This window comes from Ochotona curzoniae, unplaced genomic scaffold (genome assembly GCF_017591425.1).
Source record: "Ochotona curzoniae isolate NIBS_2020 unplaced genomic scaffold, NIBS_Ocur_1.0 contig_1, whole genome shotgun sequence".
Taxonomy (NCBI): domain Eukaryota; kingdom Metazoa; phylum Chordata; class Mammalia; order Lagomorpha; family Ochotonidae; genus Ochotona; species Ochotona curzoniae.
The window spans coordinates 33,994,494-34,012,821 of NW_024464918.1; the positions used below are offsets into that span (position 1 = coordinate 33,994,494).

General features: G+C 38.3%; 1 protein-coding gene across 1 annotated transcript in view; it reads left to right on the forward strand.

Annotated features, from left to right (window-relative positions):
• Window positions 1-18,328, forward strand: part of ADAMTS19 (ADAM metallopeptidase with thrombospondin type 1 motif 19) — a 171,939-nt gene that overhangs the window by 125,470 nt on the left and 28,141 nt on the right. The window contains exons 16-18 of the mRNA XM_040976406.1: window positions 313-393; window positions 7,736-7,893; window positions 11,696-11,849. Coding sequence (XP_040832340.1) covers window positions 313-393; window positions 7,736-7,893; window positions 11,696-11,849 — 393 coding nt within the window. The remainder of the gene's footprint in view (window positions 1-312; window positions 394-7,735; window positions 7,894-11,695; window positions 11,850-18,328) is intronic.

Here is an 18,328-nt window from a genome sequence, read left to right on the forward strand (position 1 = left end):
TTGTGTTTGAAATTAGGTTATCCTGTTGGGCTTTTCTTTAGTCAAAATTCACAAGGCACTAATGAAGTTTTTTTTGCATTAAAAAAAAAGTGCTTGCTTGTCATCAGGAATGCTGTAGAAACAATATCTTTTCAAGAAACTATTTCCCAAAAATCATAATGTGTTTACATGTTGAGTTTTATTTTACAAAGGTATTGGAATATTAAGCCATCACCAAATTTTAGAAAACAATTCATTAATTTAAAGAAAGGATATTATAAAAAGGCATTATAAAAAGGCTTAATTTATTTTATGTGTTGTTGCCTCCTGCAGGTTACGTGGAGGTGCTGGTGATCCCTGCTGGAGCAAGGAGGATCAAAGTCGTTGAAGAAAAGCCAGGACACAGCTACTTAGGTAACCCGTGTGACTGACACAGAGGGGCCAAGTACAAGCCTGGGACCCTGTCTTGAGCATTCTGTGTAGATGAGGAAGTCAGCCCATTGCTGGCTCCATGTCTCAACTTCCCAGGGAGCAGTCTGGTCGTTTCAAGTTGGAATTTCTTTCCCATGAGCAAAAGCGATGAGGTTGTCTTGTGTTTTGGGAGGGTATACATTGCTTCCACATATTAGTCTATTAAAACCCACAGAATGATTTGTGATATTTTATTTCTTAGATGGGCACACATTTCATGAACTTATATATTTATGTATCCTATACATGCATGCAGATATACATGCCTAGTAATTCCATGTATAAATGATTGTATGGTATTTCTATAGTGAATGATTTAGAATTAGGAAATGCTGTGGGATTTTAAAAACTCCATATTGAAACAGAAGTATTTGCTTTACTTCAGGAAAATTCACCTATAAAAACAGTAATCTCAAACACTTAAATGTAGCTTTAGGACATATCAGCTACTTTACTATTTTAACTAAATTGACTAATGAATTGTAAAAATGAAAAAGAAAATACTAGGTTGTTCAAGGTATTACATTGCAGTATTATGAAGTCATTAATATTTTATAGTGTTGGCAGGTATAGATAGATGAACAATTTAAGAAGAAGACTGGTCTCCCAGTTTTTAAGTATTGTTTTTATACTATCTTTCTTTCCAAAAAGTCCACAATTTAAAAAAAATTTTCTTAGCAAAAATAATGTCCTTACTTTTCTTCCTTAAGTGAATAATAATATCCCAGTGTGGAAGCCCTGTGAACATGAAAAACAATTCACTGGACAGAACTGTTTGAACTGCACACCATCAAAAGTAATTTACATTCAGACTGAACTGTTTTTCACAAAAGATTTGCTGTGTATTAGGTAGGAAAATTTAGGGGACGAGGACAATAAAGGAAACAATTTGCCATGTAATCTATTCATCCATTCATTGCCAATGAGTAAAATGTAAACTTTTTAACCTATTTTGTAGGCTTTTAAAATACTTTTCAAAAGTAAGTAGAATATTACAGACTTGCTAATTCAGATTTAAGCCAGTTTTTGAAGATACTGGGCATTTGATGATCTCAGTACATGGTATTTCTAAGCAGATACGACTGTTGTTTTCCAAGCTGAAAAGGATAAATGTCTCTAACAGAATTTTACAATTCTATAAAATTCTAGATTGCTCTGTGAGTTTTAGTAACCTGAAAACTGTGGCTAAATAAATCATGTAGAGTTGCAAATGAAACATCTTCATGCTGCTCCAAATTTCTCACCTCCTAGTCCCTTCAACCAAATCATCCTTCACGTCTCCCTCTGACAGCTGCCCTTTCCGGTCAGCAGAAGCCTTCTATGCTGACAAATCCAGAAGTCACATGTTGCTTGACATTAACCAGTGTTGAAAACTATGGACCCTTAGCTGAACTGACCTTTTTCTCCTTCTGAGCTCCCCTTCCTCATCAGATGGTCTCTTTGATTTCTTCCTCAAGGTCTTCCTGTTCCCTAAACTCAGGCTTGGGCCCTGCTCTTTCCTCTGCTATTCTGTCTCCCTAGCACATCACCCCTAAAACCTTGTAGGAGGTTCTCAGAATCTGTTCAGAAACAAGTGTCAAAGTCAAAAATCCCAGTCAAAACTGTGATCTTCACTCTGTGCTGAAATGCTATTTCTTCCTTTCATTTTCCCCTGAATGGTTAGTGTCACTGCTTTATGCCTGATGGGAGATCATTTTTATTTCTGGAACACAGACTATCATATTTCCTCTGTCATTTCTGATTTTAGTAATTCAAGTGTTGCCATTTTTTTTTCATTTTGCTAGAAGATTGCCAACACTGCTGATCTATTCAAAGAATCATCTTTGGTTTTAATTTATTTTACTCTCTATTTCATTTATCTCTGCTCTAATCTTGATTATGTCCTTGTTTTTGCTAGTTTGGGGTTTGCATTCTTCTTAGTTTTCTAGTTTCTTAAATATACAATTTAATTATTGATTTTAAATCATTCTTATTTTTAAATGTGTGTACAGGTGTAAATTTCCCATTAACGCTTCTATTTTGCTTCACAAAGTTTTCACTTTTACTTGTTAAGATATTTTCTGGGGCTGGTCTTGTTTCACAGTGGGTTAAGTTGTTGCTGCAATGCGGGTGATCCAGAGGGACTCACTCTGAGTTTCAGCTGTGCAGCTTCTAGGCCAGCTTCCTGTTAATGCTCTTCGAAAGACAGCAGATGTGTTTCAAATGCGTGGGCCTTTATCGCCTATGGGAGACCCAGGAGGAGTTTTGGACTCTTGATTTTGACTTGGCCTAGCCTTGGCCATTGTAGCCACTTGTGGAGTGAATCAGCAGACAGATCTCTTTGTGTTTGGAAAGTCAGATATGAATGTATGTGTGTGTGTGTGTGTGTGTGTGTGTGTATGTGTGTGGATACATATATATCGAGAGAGATCTATCTACTGGTTCACCTCTCAAATAGCCACAACTGCCAGGGCAGGACCAGGCTGAAGCCAGGAGCCGAGAGTCTTCTGAGTCTCCCATAGGGTTGCAAGTGCACCTTGGGCCATCTTCTGCTGCTTTTTGAGGCACATTAGCTTTGGTCTTGATCAGAAATGGAGCAGCTGAGACTCAAATCGATACCTAAGTGGGACGCTGGTGTCTCTGGTGGCAGTTTGACCTGCTTTACCACATTGCAGGTCCCATAAGTACATAAATCTTTGAACAAACGAAAAAGATATTTTTTGATTTCTATTTTTCTTGGATCCATTGCTTATTTAAGAGGGTGTTATTAAGTGTCTACAAACTTGTGAATTTTCCAGCTTTCCTTCTGTTACTGATTTCTGACAGCATTCCACTGTAGTTGGTGAAGACACTCTGTATGGTATGTATGTTCTAGGAAAAGTGAATATTAAGGGAGCATCAACCTATCATAGTCACTAATTTCTACCCAGTCCAGTATTTTAAAAATAGGAGTCTTCCTTGATTTCTCACTTTCTTTATTGCTTCAATATCTCCTTATCAAACCTTATCAGTTATTTAAACCTATCATTTTCTTTCCATACACAATTACCTCCAACCAAGCCATTCCATATTATGATATTTTCCTTTATTTCCTTTACAGCACTTATTACTGCCTGAATTTCTTAATTTACACACTCGCCTTAACAAATTATATATGTATAGTACAGATGGGTTTGAAAGAAAGAACAAGAGAGAGGCAGAGAAGGAGAGAGAGAGAAAATCTTCCATCCACTGGCTCTTTCCACAAGTTTCCATAATAGCCAATGGAAACCAGAATCCTGGAATGTCAACCGTGTCTCCCACATGGATGGCAGGGGCTCGAGTACGTAAGACACCATCAGGTGCTTTCCTAGGGGCATTTGCAGGGTTCTGAACTGGAAGCAAAGCAGCTGGGACTCAAACAGCTGTTCTCATATAGGATGCCGGAGTCACAATGGTGGATTAACCCACCATGTTACAATGCTGATCCCAGTATGTGAGATCATAGGCACCAAACAATGGTCTTTATTTTTTTCCTTGACTTTCCACATAACAATTGTTATTTAAAAGCACTCGTCAGACCCAGCGCGATAGTGTAGTGGTTAGAACACACCAGGATCCCATCCCAGCAGCCCTACTTCCCACTCAGTTCCCTGCTTGTGGCCTGGGAAAGCAGTCAAGGACGGCCCAAAGCCATGGGACCCTGCACCTATGTGGGAGACCTGGAAGAGCTCCTGGCTCCTGACTTCAGATTTGCTCAGCTCCAGCCCTGGCAGCCACTTGGGGAGTGAACCATTGGAGGGAAGATCTTCCTCTCTGTCTCCTTCCTCTCTGTATATCCGCCTTTCCAATAAAAAAAAAAAATCTTTAAAAAAAATAAGTACTTGTCATATGTGAACACGTTTTCCTTGAACTTTCCTACATTACCCTTTTTGCCGTTTACTTTTTCGGACCAATATAGTCGATTTATTGAATATAAGAAATTCAAGAAGGTACAACAGTGACTACTTTCTCTTCTATCACTGATTCGGCCAAATCCCCTATTCCTTGCCTATTTGTTTTTATATATTATTATCATTAAGATACCAGTCAAAGTGTCATTTGAATTATATATCTTTCCGAAGTGTCTGACCTTAATCAGTTCTCCCTAAGCTTACCTTTAGGCCCAAGTAATCAGTCTGTGCTCTAAACAGCCTACGTACTTTAAAAAAACCTGAAGTTTCAGTGTTAAAAATACTAATGTAACTTTGTTTATTCAAGATTTCACTAAATTTCCATACTTGCTTAACTAGGCAATAGTAATTATGCTGATGAATCAGTGAAAGTGTGCAAGAATGGACAAGAAAAGGCCAGTTGCATAAACCAATCGAGGATAGCAGTGGCTTCCAGCGACGTTAGAGAAGTTGAGCTGATGGAACTTGTTGGGAAATGGATCTAAGTGTTGACAGGGGATCAGGGGTCAAGGATGATTTCTGGGTTTCTGGGAGGTTACAGTGTCATTCACCATTTTGTGAACAAGGAGCAAATTTTGGGGGAAGAAAAGATACAATACAGTATCGACATTCTAGATTTCAAGCCTAAAGGCCTGGTAAATGGATAACACCATAAATCATACTTTCTGAAGGCTCCTTTGGGCATAAGAAGGAAGTTGTTGGAAATCTTCAGATGAAATAGCTTTAGCAAAATGGAAAGAAAATAGAACCTTGGCAAACTGACCATTCTTAAACAAATTAACTTGTCTACACCAAGTTACATATTATGGGAGACATTTAATTCCATGTCCCTCCTCCTCTCCTCCTCCCCCCCACTCACACATGTTTATTCTTTTTCATTACTCTATCTTTGGACAGTACCAAGGTACTTCAAAAAGTTCATGGAAAGGTAGAATGAAGAAAAATTTTGTTTCAGTGCAAAAATATTGAAATCCATGCACATTTTAAAATAAAACTTATTTCTCATGAGCTTTTCTAAAGAACCCTTCTGTGCATGGATTTCAAACATTTTCACATCAAAATAAGTTTACGTTTTAATTCCATTTTCTAAGACTACTTTGACATTTCCTCATAGTTTATGTTCAGTTATTACTCTTCTTTCAAATATCTTTGGCATGATCATTTTGTTGGTAATTTATTTTTAGAAAGCCTAAAATAAAGAGCATTTTAGATTAGACATGCATGATACATATGTATTTATATGCTTATATATATATGCTTTGTATAAATATATAAAATCTATTAACTTACTTCATAAAAATAATAATAATACAATCTATTAACTTACTTGAATGGCAGTGTCACAGGGAGAGGGTGAAGGATTTTTAATCTGCTGGTTCACTCCTCTGATGGCCACAGCAGCCATAGCTAGGCATAAGCAGGGACCTAGAAATGCCATTGTGGTTTTCCACGTGGACAGCAGGAACCTAAGTGCTCGAACCTTCATTTAGCACTTACTAGAAAGCTGGCAAAGCGTTTGACACTTCCTTCGGTTCAGGAGATTAAAGCCATCACAGTGTTCTCTCAATTTCACTCTTTAAATACATCTTAATCTTTTTCTCCAGCACTTTGCTCCAATGCCACTATTACTTTCAGTGAGGTTATTGTCTTCGTGTTCTATTACATCTTCTGTACACATTCACCCCATACCGAACCATGTTTCATGTAATACTTTCCAAAATCAAAATACGAAAAGTATACGGGGATGGAAATTCTTGCTACACCTAGAAGGCCTTGACCACTTGGCTGTTCCCTATCTGCTCTAGCATGTTTGGGTCTGCATCCTGCTCAAGTTGCATTAAGCATTAGGGCCCTTTTGTTTGGTGTTCCCCTAGTCTTGGAAGCTCTTGCTCTGCTTCCCTTTTTTCCCATAATGAATTTACTCAGTAAACAATATGCTGCAGACAAGCTTTTTTGTTTTTTTACCTCCGTTCACCCAAGTGTCAGCATGTAATAATTGACTAGTTACTCATACAACTTATTTAGTATCTGGTTTTCCAGGTGGATTATAAATTCCATGAGGCCAAACATATTCACTCAGGGAGTTCCAGAACTTTGAATACTGTCTGCGTTATGACTAGTTCAGGATAAGGAATTACTCAACCACAAGTAAATGTTACCTAAGGGAGATGATTTCTAAGAAGGTATTCAGAAATAGGCACTTGCCAGCGTTGTCCTCATCTGGCTTGAGAACTTGTACACATGAATTGAAACAACCTTTATTAGAATTAGTTTGAAAATGTTTTTCAAAATATCTAAATATTTAGTTTCTTTGCCTTTATCCAAAGTGAAAATTTACATTTTCACATAACTAGGTTATTTATGTAAGCATAATTTTTAATGTAGAAAATTAGAATTCCTCAAAGTCAATAAATGGAAATTAACCTGAATAGTAATTAGCACTATTTATCAGATTAAGTTATTAAAATATTTTCATATTCTTTTTAAGTCTTCAGTAAATTTCCATGTGCATTTCTTTTGAGCAAGACAATAAAATCATATGGAAAATTCTATAAATATAAATAAAAATTAAAACGATCTGGGTAAAAATAGGAATGAATTTCTAATTTGGAATGGTAATCCATGTCATGAATTGTGACTAAATAGTAACAGAGATCAGATGAATCTAATGGAGAGAAAAATTATGCAAAATAATTCTGTAAAATCCCACACAAAAAATATCTATTTCTAGGAGAAAAGCTGCAATTTATCTTCCATTCTTGCTCAAATAAAATCACCATCTGGAAATATTAAAAGGCTCTAAGTCTGTTTTTAAAACCAACATTATCTCTAAATTGTTTCTTTACCTGTACATTTGCTATTTTTATGTATGTTAATTAACATACTGATGAATTCTCTTTCTTAAGTCCCACATTTTCCTAGAAGGCCATAGAAGACATAGGGCATATGTATGATGTGGTATTAGCCTTCTCTGTGTTTGTAGGGTCACTGGGTACAAAAGACACATACATAGAATCCTGACATAGTAATATTCTAAAAAACAAATGACTAAGCACCCTAGCTTCTGCTGTCTCCCACCACACCTCCAGGTTTTCAGACATCAAGTGTCCTAGGAAGTGTCCTAGGAAGTTAGGAGAGGTAAAAGTAAATGCATACATGTGACTGTGACTGTTGGGCTGTGGTCAGCTTCTGGAAGGAAGGACTGCCTGGATACTGTGCTGTCATTGAGAACATTTCCCAACACCTCTTGGTTCACTTCTGATTGTGTGTTGCTCCACTGGCTTTAGAAATCAATGGATTCTTTGAATGAAGCAATGCTATGTGGATATTGAACAGTGATGCTGACTGGTTAATGCTCATAATACTCTTTATAGCTCTCCGAGATGCTGGCAAACAGTCTATTAATAGTGACTGGAAGATTGAACACTCTGGAGCATTCAATTTAGCTGGAACCACTGTCCATTACATCAGACGAGGCCTCTGGGAGAAGATCTCTGCCAAAGGTCCTACTACAGCGCCTTTACATCTCCTGGTATGAGGGACGGGTTGGTAACATTGCATAATCAGTTTCTCATGACAACCATCTTCCCATTGGGTCCTCTCCTGTATTTTTTTTTTCTGAAACTGAATGTTAGATAATCATTTAAAATTAGGAGGTGGACTTTTTTTAATGTTTTTAAAATGTATTTTAAATCATGATACCTAAAAGCAGTTTCTACAAAAGGAACACAATGTTTTATGAATTCACAGAGCCAGTGTAGAGATAGAGCACTGGAAAATAGGAGCTGCCTTTGCCTAAAAGCATATATTTACTAACTAGAACAGTTGTCTGTCAAGAGAATGCAATTACATGGTAAATCATAGTGTTTCATACAGTGCCATTGTCTGACTCTATATAAAATGTCTTTGCAGGAGATATTATTTTACCTGGGAAAACAATTTGATAAATATATCCTGCTGTGCTCTCAACTAACTCTATGTTTTCTTCCACAGTAAATGTTTGAGATAACTTTCTTCATCATAGAGCAAAAGACCAGATATGAGTTAGGATAAAGTTTGGAGGGCAAGAATCAGTACAAAGGGACTCTTCCTAGGCTGTCAGTAATTCCACATGCCACATCTACTTAGAGATGTGTGTGATGCGGCCCAGGAGCCGGAGGAATACAGCGAGTGCACTGCTGGAGTGAGTTTATTATTCTAGGAGCAACCTAAACCTAAAGTTCAGACTCTTTTAACAAACCCCACTCATCAAACTACTCTAAAACACAAGTACTTGATTATTTATGTGGGGTGTATCATGCCGCATTATTTGATATTTTTGTACAATTGAAGCTGAATTTGTCTTCAGATGAAGACATCCCTGTTGTTAGTCTAGGAGCTAAAGCTTGAAGTCCCATAGAGGCCCATTTGCTACTCCTATACTAACATGCCTGGAAATTACTTGGAGTCCTTGTTACACATTCTGATTCGTTTGGTCTGAAGCTGGACCTGTGGTCTGCATTTCCGGCCAGATCCTTCTTGCTATTATTATTATTATTATTATTATTATTATTATCCCTTAAGTCTGCTTAACAGTTTTAGAAGAACTCAATAAAACAAAATTTAAGTAGTGTACATAATGTAGCCCAATGAATTAATTAGCTGTGAACAATGTTCTATTTTTCTATGCTCCTTCTCCTACATAAAGTTTAGATTCAAGTACTTAGATTGTAAACATGCATGTAAATTTGAATAATTATTTTGTGTGTCTCTCCAAAATTTCCTTGCATCCCATTCTGTAATTTCACTTGGAAACTTTACTTTGCCATTTCCAGAGAGGGTTGGAAGACAGGAGCAATGTCTAGATCCTTCCATGACTGGATTATTGAAGATAAAGTTATTGGCTGCAGTGATTTAAGCATTGAGTTACAGAAAACACCATCATGTTTGCCTGCCTTGTGTTAATATCACCTACATTTTTAGTGGAAGTAGATGAAGGCTCTACTGAGCGCCTCTACTTCAAAATCTTACAACAGTCTACAGGGAACCCCAGAGTGGAGCACAGGGAGTTTTCCTGCTACAGAATCTGTAATCTGCCTGGTAATTACCATGGTTTTTCCTGGAAGCATGAAACATAATTAAAGTCAGTGAACTGTGTCTAAAAGAAGGCATCTATGTGACCTGGATTTATTCAGTAATCCAAGGGAAACTGCACTTCTAAGATATTTTTCTTTAATGACTATTGCAGACTGAAAGCTGGTACTAAATTTTGAAAGGCAACAGCTTCTGCTGCCATGTGTCAGTATGTGCCCCTCGCCTGTAACATGGTCACACTTTCCTTCTTGCAAAGGATACTGCCAATTTCAAAGGGTTTAAGAAAGAGGTAATGGCTTTGGAGCCAATGCCTTTATTTCAAGTGCATTAGAAATACAAAGACAATCTAAGGTTCTGTCAATGAAATGGCAGTTGGTTAAGAAAAACAGACATGTTTTCGTGTTATTAGTAAGTTGGCAGATAACTGTTATTTTTATATTCATTTCATCAATTTAAAAATGCGTAATTGTTTGTGACCTTGCACTCCTTTTTAAGACATTCAAATTCTTGCTCTTTAAACTCATCAGGATGAAAGTCATTTATATCTGACAATCTAAAATAAGATAATTTAAGCTAAAATCAGCACTATAACACACATTGAATCAGCACACAGTATGTTGGTATTTAAAAACTTAGGAAGTGTTATTTTTATTCCTAATCGAGGTGCTTCATAATTTCAGCACATAAGATTGCCAATACACACATCTAACTATGTCCTAGTAGTTGTAGCGATATATTGAGATATTATATTTAGATCAATAATATATACTGATATATTAAATTTTGATAAAAAGATGTAATGAAAATATAACAGAAACAGCTTACCTTGGGCTTATTCAGTTTTTTTCACAGAATTAATTACAAATTATCTTTACAACTATCTCAGTATAATATATTGAACAAAGTGACTTAATAATTTGGCATGATGGAGATAGCTTTATGGCACAACGAGCTAAGCTTCTAGATGCAATGCCAGCATGCCAGATGGGTAGTAGTACGTCAAGTCCCAGCTGCTCCACTTCCAACCCCATTCCCTGCTAATGTGCCTGAGAAAGCAGCTCGAGTGCTTAGGATGCTGCATCCGAGTGGGAAAACCAGAAGAAGCGACTGGCTCCTGGCTTGGTACAGCTCCAGCCAATGGGACCTTCTGGGAAGCCAACCAACAGATGGAAGATTTCTTCCCCTCTCTCTTTTTCTCTCTTCCTCCTCCCCCTTTCGTTCCTTTTCCTTCTCTGTCTGTAACTCTGACTTTCAAATACATAAAAAATAAATCTTAAAAAAGGAATTTAGCATCACTTGAAAATTTAGGCATAACAGCTTATTTATATGCATCCCATTGTATTACGTGAATTCCTTCAGAAAGTCACAATATCTGCTAAAATGATGTATTTTGGGGAGTTTGGGGACATATTTGTTCTAAGTAGATTCATAAAGTAACATATCACTGATTCATTCACTAAAATATGTCTGGGGTACACATGTGTGTAAGTGCCCATGACGATCCATTATGTAGCTTAGTACTGCATGCCAGAGAACAAAACACACATGAGCCCTGCTTATTATTCATTGCAGTCACTCCCATGGCTTAGTGAACTGTTTACATATATGCATATAACTACACTATGAATATTTACTTAAAATTTCATTTTAACATGGATTTATTTTCAAAGAAAACAGCATTTACTAGAAATGGAAAATCACTAACATTTCCAAAAATAGAAGTTAACTATAAGCATACATGGAATGCAGTGCTTCTCCTCTGGTTGGCTTTCAGCTCCATCCTCTGGAATGGCAGTGATGTCCGGGGACCTTTCCTTCTCTGTTAATCTAAAGACTGCCTGTCCATTTCTCCTTTTCAAATGAATGGGAAGGCTACATTTCTAATATTTTGTGGATCATGTCTTGATTTTGAACTGTACATTCCTGCCCCCACAAATCCCCACTCTTCCACCAAATTCATCATCTACATGTGTCATGTTTCGTGCAACTCTGATTAGACCATCAGATTGAAAGAAAATTATCTGGTAGCTCTGACCTCATTCAAATTGCTTTCCTTCCTGATGTCTTTAGATCAAAGGTGAGTGTGGCAATTCAGTCTATACAAAAGCAGGATGGTTTGCGAGTGATTTTACCTCTCTGCTCTATATTAAAGAAGGTTGCTCATCAAGCAGCAAGCATTGTGAGGCTGCGAGATCCTTAAATCCCTCACATGGATGTGGCTCTGGTTTGACTCATATGCCTTGATCATGTTCATCCTACAGGTACTCCTGTTTCAAGATCAGAACTATGGTCTTCATTACGAATACACTATCCCCTCAGAGCCTCTTCCAGAGAACCAGAGCACCAAAGCACCCGACCCCCTCTTCCTGTGGACGCACACAGGCTGGCAAGATTGTGATGCCACGTGTGGAGGAGGTGATGCTTTTTAAAATATTTATCTTTGCAAAACAGCAGGTGGCTTCTGATGAATCATTAATGACAAATCAAAATCCCTAATGTGAAATTTCAAAATCCATATGCATACATGTATAATTTAGTGGATAACTGTCTGAGCTATTTTGTGGCAAGCAGTCCACAAATTAAGAAATGCTATTTATAAGTTGGTTACATATCTCATTAATATGATTACTCATTGTATTCTACTGAGTAACGTATTTAGTTAAAAATCCGAATCTCTTTGGTATCATTCAAATTGTTAATTTGCACACACAGAGTGAGAGAGGAGAGACATGCAATGTATCACTTCTGTAAAATCTTAGAATTTCTAAATCCTAAGCTATGTATATTCCACATGAGTTTTTGATCTGGACTAAATGTAATGGTACTTTAGCAGAGCAGAATTGAATTTGCTGCTATGAGATCAATATACTTAAGGTAAATATAGAGAGCATGCACATGTCTTTAGTTTTTTATGTCTTGTTTTAATATGAAATTACAGAGGAAAAAAAGGAAGGGAAAGAGAAAGAAAGAAAGAAAGAAAGAAAGAAAGAAAGAAAGAAAGAAAGAAAGAAAGAAAGAAAGAAAGGAAGGAAGGAAGGAAGGAAGGAAGGAAGGAAGGAAGGAAGGAAGGAAGGAAGGAAGGAAAGAAAAGAAAAGAAAAGAAAAGAAAAGAAAAGAAAAGAAAAGAAAAGAAAAGAAAAGAAAAGAAAAGAAAAGAAAAGAAAAGAAAAGAAAAGAAAAGAAAAGAAGAGAAAAGAAGAAAGGGAGGAAGGGTGGTTCTTCCATACACTAGTTCATTTCCCAAATGACCACAAAAACTGGGGCTGTGGCAGGACAAAGAAAGGAACTTGTTTTAGCCCTTCCATGGGCTTCAGGGAACCAAGCATCTGGGAGATTCTCTGCTGCTTTCCCAGGTACATTACCAGATTACTGGGTTGGGAATAGAACAGCCAAGACTCAAACTGGTACCCATATTTGATGTGAGCATTGCAGGCAGCAGCCCAACCTGTGTGTAACAATGCCAGGCCCAAATAAAAGAGTTATTTATTTTTATTGAAAGGCAGAATTACAGAGAGGAGGAAAAACAGGAAGATCTTGCATCTGTTGATTCACTCCCCAAACGGCCACAATGTCTAGAGCTGAACCATTGCAAAGCCAGGAGCCAGGAGCTTCTTCTGGGTCTTCCACACTGGTGCAGGGCCCCTAGGCCTTTGGCAGTCTACAACTGCTTTTCCAGGCCTCGAGCAGAGAGCTGGATAGAAAGTGGGGCTGCCAGGACACAAATTGGCACACATATGGGATACTAGCACATGTAAGATGATGATTTTAGCCACTATGCCACCTTGCCAGGCCCCCAAATTTGTTATTTCTAAAGAGTGTATTACTATTCTCAAAAATTATAGAACCTTTCTAAAATTGTGCTTAAATATTTTTTATTTTTATATTTTCTTTTTTCTCTATTTGCAAGGCTATGAGAGAGAGCAAGAGGGACCAAGCAACCAAAAAATCTTCCATTCACAAATGCTAAGACTGCGCTAAGCCAAAGCCAGGCCACCAGGGCTCAATCCAGGTCTTCCATGTGGCGACCAGGACCCAAGCACTTGAGCCATCATTTGCTGCTCCCAGAGGCACGTTAGCAGGAAGCAAGAATCAGAAGCATGGGATCCAGGACTAACCCAGACTCTGTGATATAGGGTGTAGATGACCCCAAGCAGTATGTTAGCAGTTGTGTCAAATTCCTGCATTTAATCCAACTTGTTTGTTTTACCAATGAGACACATATGTACTGCAATTTGGGGGGTCTGTTGTTGATCACTGAACCAGTTAATTGTAAAGCAGAAGTAAGAGAGGAGGACATGAGACTTCATGCTTCTCTTTGTATCTATGTATGTCAGAAACAAATTACTTCCGTTTTCTTTTTCAATTGATAACACATTTTCTATACCTCTAAAGAAATAATCTTTCAAAGTTAAAAAGCAACATGTTTAATTATGCAAAATTGTGATGTATGCTTCTATTTTGTGTCATACGAACACATCGGCATGAAACAGTGCACCGTCCATTGTGTTTTCTCTCCAAGAAACTGTTGAAATGCCTGCTTTCATGCAGCGTTGCTGCAGCTGGCATGGAGAGGGTACAAGAGAGACTCTCCCGAGGGCAGTGTTCAGGGAAGGGAGGTTGTTGGTGATGGTAAAGACACAACAAGCACACAAATAAGTAGCACAGTTTCAAACTGTGACACTGAATAAAAATCAGGGCCTGGCACAATAGCCAAGTGGCTAAAGTCCTCTCCTTGCATGCAATTGCCAGGATCCCATATGGGTGCCAGTTCTAATCCTGGCAGCCCCAAGTCCCATCCAGCTCTCTGTATGCAGTCTAGAAAGCAATCAAGGATAGCCCAAGGTCTTGGGTTCCTGCACCCACGTGGGAGACCTGGAAGAAGCTCCTGACTCCTAGCTTTGGATAGGCTCAGCTCCAGCTGTTGTGGCTGCTTGGGGAGTGATTCAACAGACAGAAGATACTGCTCTCTGACTCTCCTTCTCTTTGTATATCTGACTTTGCAGTAAAAATAAATAAATCTTTTTTAAAAAGTCAAGGGAGGAAATAAATAAGGCAGTGAAGATGAGAAGAGAAGGATAGGTATAATTTTAAATACGATGGTCAGGGATGGCCCCCAAGGGAAGATGACACTGACAAGTCTCAAGTAGGTTTGTGTGATAACCAGCAGCGATGGCTCCTAGATGTTTCAAGCAAAAGTCTTGAGCCAAAAGTAGAGCTGATTGCTCAAGAAAGCAGCCTTCCTGTTGATGGGGTGACACAGGATGCTGATGAAGAGATGTGGATAAAGGAAAAACTTATTTTGGCTTGCTGTTTTCAGAGGTTGTTTTTGTTTCTGAGTTGAGTGCAGACTAAATGGAAGAAAAGGACAAAGGCAAAACAATCAGTAAGGAGATTACTATGATAATTCATGGGAATAAAATTGATCATAACTAGACTATGGTGGTAGCAAGGGAGAAGAGTGAAATGGTCAGAGTCTGTGGGTATTTTGAAAGTAGAACTAACATATTATGTTGATAGACTAGATGTGGAGTTAGGAGAAAAGATGTTTCAAGGACGATGGTAATGACTTTTGCCAAGCACCTGGCAGAACAAAGTTTAACCAGACAAATCTCGGGGATAGCAGAATGAGGAGGGACTAGAGATCAATGCAAATTTGAGGTGCCTGTTGATGACATATATGTGATGTCAAGGAAGCAATTAGTCGGCAAGTCAGACATTCATGAGATACTAGGCTAGAGATTTACAACCTAAGGATGGAGTCTTAACACTTAAAGTGGATGAAGTCACCAAAGAATTGAGTAAAGAAAGGACAAGTGCATTAAAGGACTGGGATGTGGGGTCTTCTAGCACTTATAGTCTAGAAAGATGAGAATCCAAAAAAGTGGATTAAAGTAAGCAGCTAGCAGCATTGGAGAGAGAGAGAGAAAAAAAAAAAAAAACATGACCACTACAATACTCCTATTGTACAAGTGAGAAAATGTCTTAGAACGAGAAAGATTGACTAGCTGTATCCAAAGCTGTTGATACGTTTTTAAACATCTGGACTGACAAATGATCATTTTGTTTAAACATACAGATATTATAAATGCATTATCATTAATTATTATGATAGAAAGATGGTAATTAAGAGACCTTGTAAAAATATTTTTAATGAAGTGTTTGGCTCAAAATCTAAGTGGAATATATTTAAGAGAAAAGGGCAGAAGAATTAGAGAAAGGAAGGCTGTTGAAAGATGAGCAGAGGCATATGGCCACAGGTAAATCAGAGGAATTTTTAAATTGTTTTGAGTAGGGAATTGCACACATCATTATTTGATCTGTCCATTTTGTACAATAAAACAGGAAATTAATGATATACAAAAAGGAGCAAAATTATTCTGAAGACAAATTCAGATAAGATGCTGAAATGGTCTTTGGACAAAAATGCATAGCCCAAGGGAAAAATCATAAGTTCTCAGTATTTGTGGGGTTACTTTTGGGGGGAGGTGCCACAATTTTTTTCCAAAAAGCTTGCCTTATCAAGGGTGAAAGTGTTGAAAAGGAAGTACTAAAGTCTAAAGTTTTGACGAGTTAGGTTGGGAAATGGTCACTTAGAGAATGAAAATGGATAGAACAGGTGTGTACATTTTGATGGTACCGTACCACTTGAGGTGAGTAGTCATGATTTCATATGATTCCACTCCCCACACCTCCAGGGGTATGTTGCCTTCCATCTATGGATAGTATATAATATAGATGTTCTTGATCAGTTTAGAGATTCCCAGATGAGTATGACAATATAAGAACAGTTAATGAAACTGATGTTGTGTGCAGGGAGTTGATAATAATAAATCTTAGAATTTAATTATATACCCGGCACGGTGGCCGAGCAGCTTAAGTCCTTGCCTTGAACACACCAGGATCCCATATGGACACCAGGGTTCTAATCCCAGTGGCCCCGCTTCCCATCCAGCTCCCTGCATGTGGCCTGGGAAAGCAGTCAAAGATGGCCCAAAGCCTTGGGACCCTACACCCGTGTGGGAGACTCTGAAGAAGCTCTGGCCTCCTGGCTTCGGACTGGCTCAGCTCCAGCCATCGTGGCTGCTCAGGGAGTGAACCATCGGATGGAAGATCTTCCTCTCTGTCTCTCCTCCTCTTTGTATATCCACCTTTCCAATAAAAATAAAATAAGAAAAAATTTAATTATATAAAGACAAAAGCAAAGATTTGGAAAAGCTTGAAAGACACACTGGAATGGTGGTAGGATTGTTGGGTTATGGAGTCTGATGGAGCAGGAGAGTTTTTAGACTGAGGACAAAGAACTGTGTGAAAGGCTTGGAATACAGAAGATGATAGAAAATAGACATAAAACTTAGGCATATTTTGCTTATCAGTGATGGCAAGGACAGTTAGGTTGTCACTGCCAGAGTTCTCAGAGCTTTGGTGTTGTCCCGTGTCTCCTGTAGTGCATGGCTTTCTGGGGAGCCACAGAGCAAAGGCTGATTGGAATGAAATTAAATACCATACTCTTGGCTCTAGCGCAGACAAGGTAACACAACAAAAGGACCGCAAGTTACTCTTTAAAAATATGCCATCCTTGTCAGAGGAGCTTTTCAGAGTCCATGTTTCTTCTTTGGTCCTGTTATTAGCACATGACCTAAGCTCCTCTAGAACCCTCCAGCCATTCCTACCTGCTAACAGCCCCCTTATACTGGATTTCTTAATAATCTGTTCACCTATTCTTTCCTGATGCCAGGCCCAAGTCACTTAAAGGGTGCACATCCTCCAACCCAATAAGAAATAAAAGCAACGGGGTAGACATTTAGCCTCGGCATTTGCCCACATCCTCTATCAGATTACATGGTTTAGCAACCATGATCTGCTGCTAATTTGACCTCTTGGTAATGTAGACCTTTGGAGGTAACAGTGATAGTTCAAGCAGTTGAGTCCCTGCCACCCAAATATGGAGAGCCCAGATTGAAGTTCTGGCTGTGCCAAAACTAGACCATTATAGGTATTTGGTGAGCCAGCAGATGGGCTCTGTCTCCAAATAATTAATAATAATTGTTATAATAAGCAGAAATCCAACAACAAAAAATGACAAACTGCAACAAGCCTATTCTAAATGAAAAGCTGCACCATTACAGTTTGATGTAACTGTGCAGGGCTAGATTCTGAGTCCAAGTCCACGAGCCCATTGATCATCCCTGACTTCATCACAGTACTGGCTGTGTAGGAGGGATGTGATGTGGAGGTTATCAGTACATAGGACAGCACTGAAAACTCATCAAGGAAATTGACTTTCATTAAAAGACAAGAAAATGCTTGGCCAATGAGTTATTATCCTCCCTGTGGCTTTTGTCCTTTTACAGCTGTATCATCAGAAGCAGTGAAACAGAGAACTTGTCAGCCTTAGAGCAAATTGTTAAGGGCTAAAATTATTTTCCACAAATTATATTAATTGATTCCTGGAGTAGTTTTTTTTTTTAGTTTCTAAAGTTTTAAAGAACAGCATTTCAGTATAAATTGTTTTAGTTTCAGAGTCAAAAAGAATGCTGGTTCATTTGCAAAATGATCCCAATGGCTGGAGCTAAGCTAATCCAAAGCCAAGAGCCAGTTTCCCATTTGGGTACAGGGTCCTAAGGCTTGGGATTGTCCTCCACTGCTTTCCCAGACCATAAGCAGGGAGCTGGATGGGAAGTAGAACAACCGGGACAGGAGCTGGTGTCCATATGGGATGCTGGCACTTGCAAGCAGATGATTAGCAAGTTGAGCCATTGTGCCAGCCCCAAAATGCTGGATTTCTAAAACATGATTTTTTTTTAGATTTATTTATTTTTTTATTGGAAAGGCAGATATACAGAGAGGAAAGACAGAGAGGAAGATCTCCCATCTGATAGTTCAGTGGCTACAAT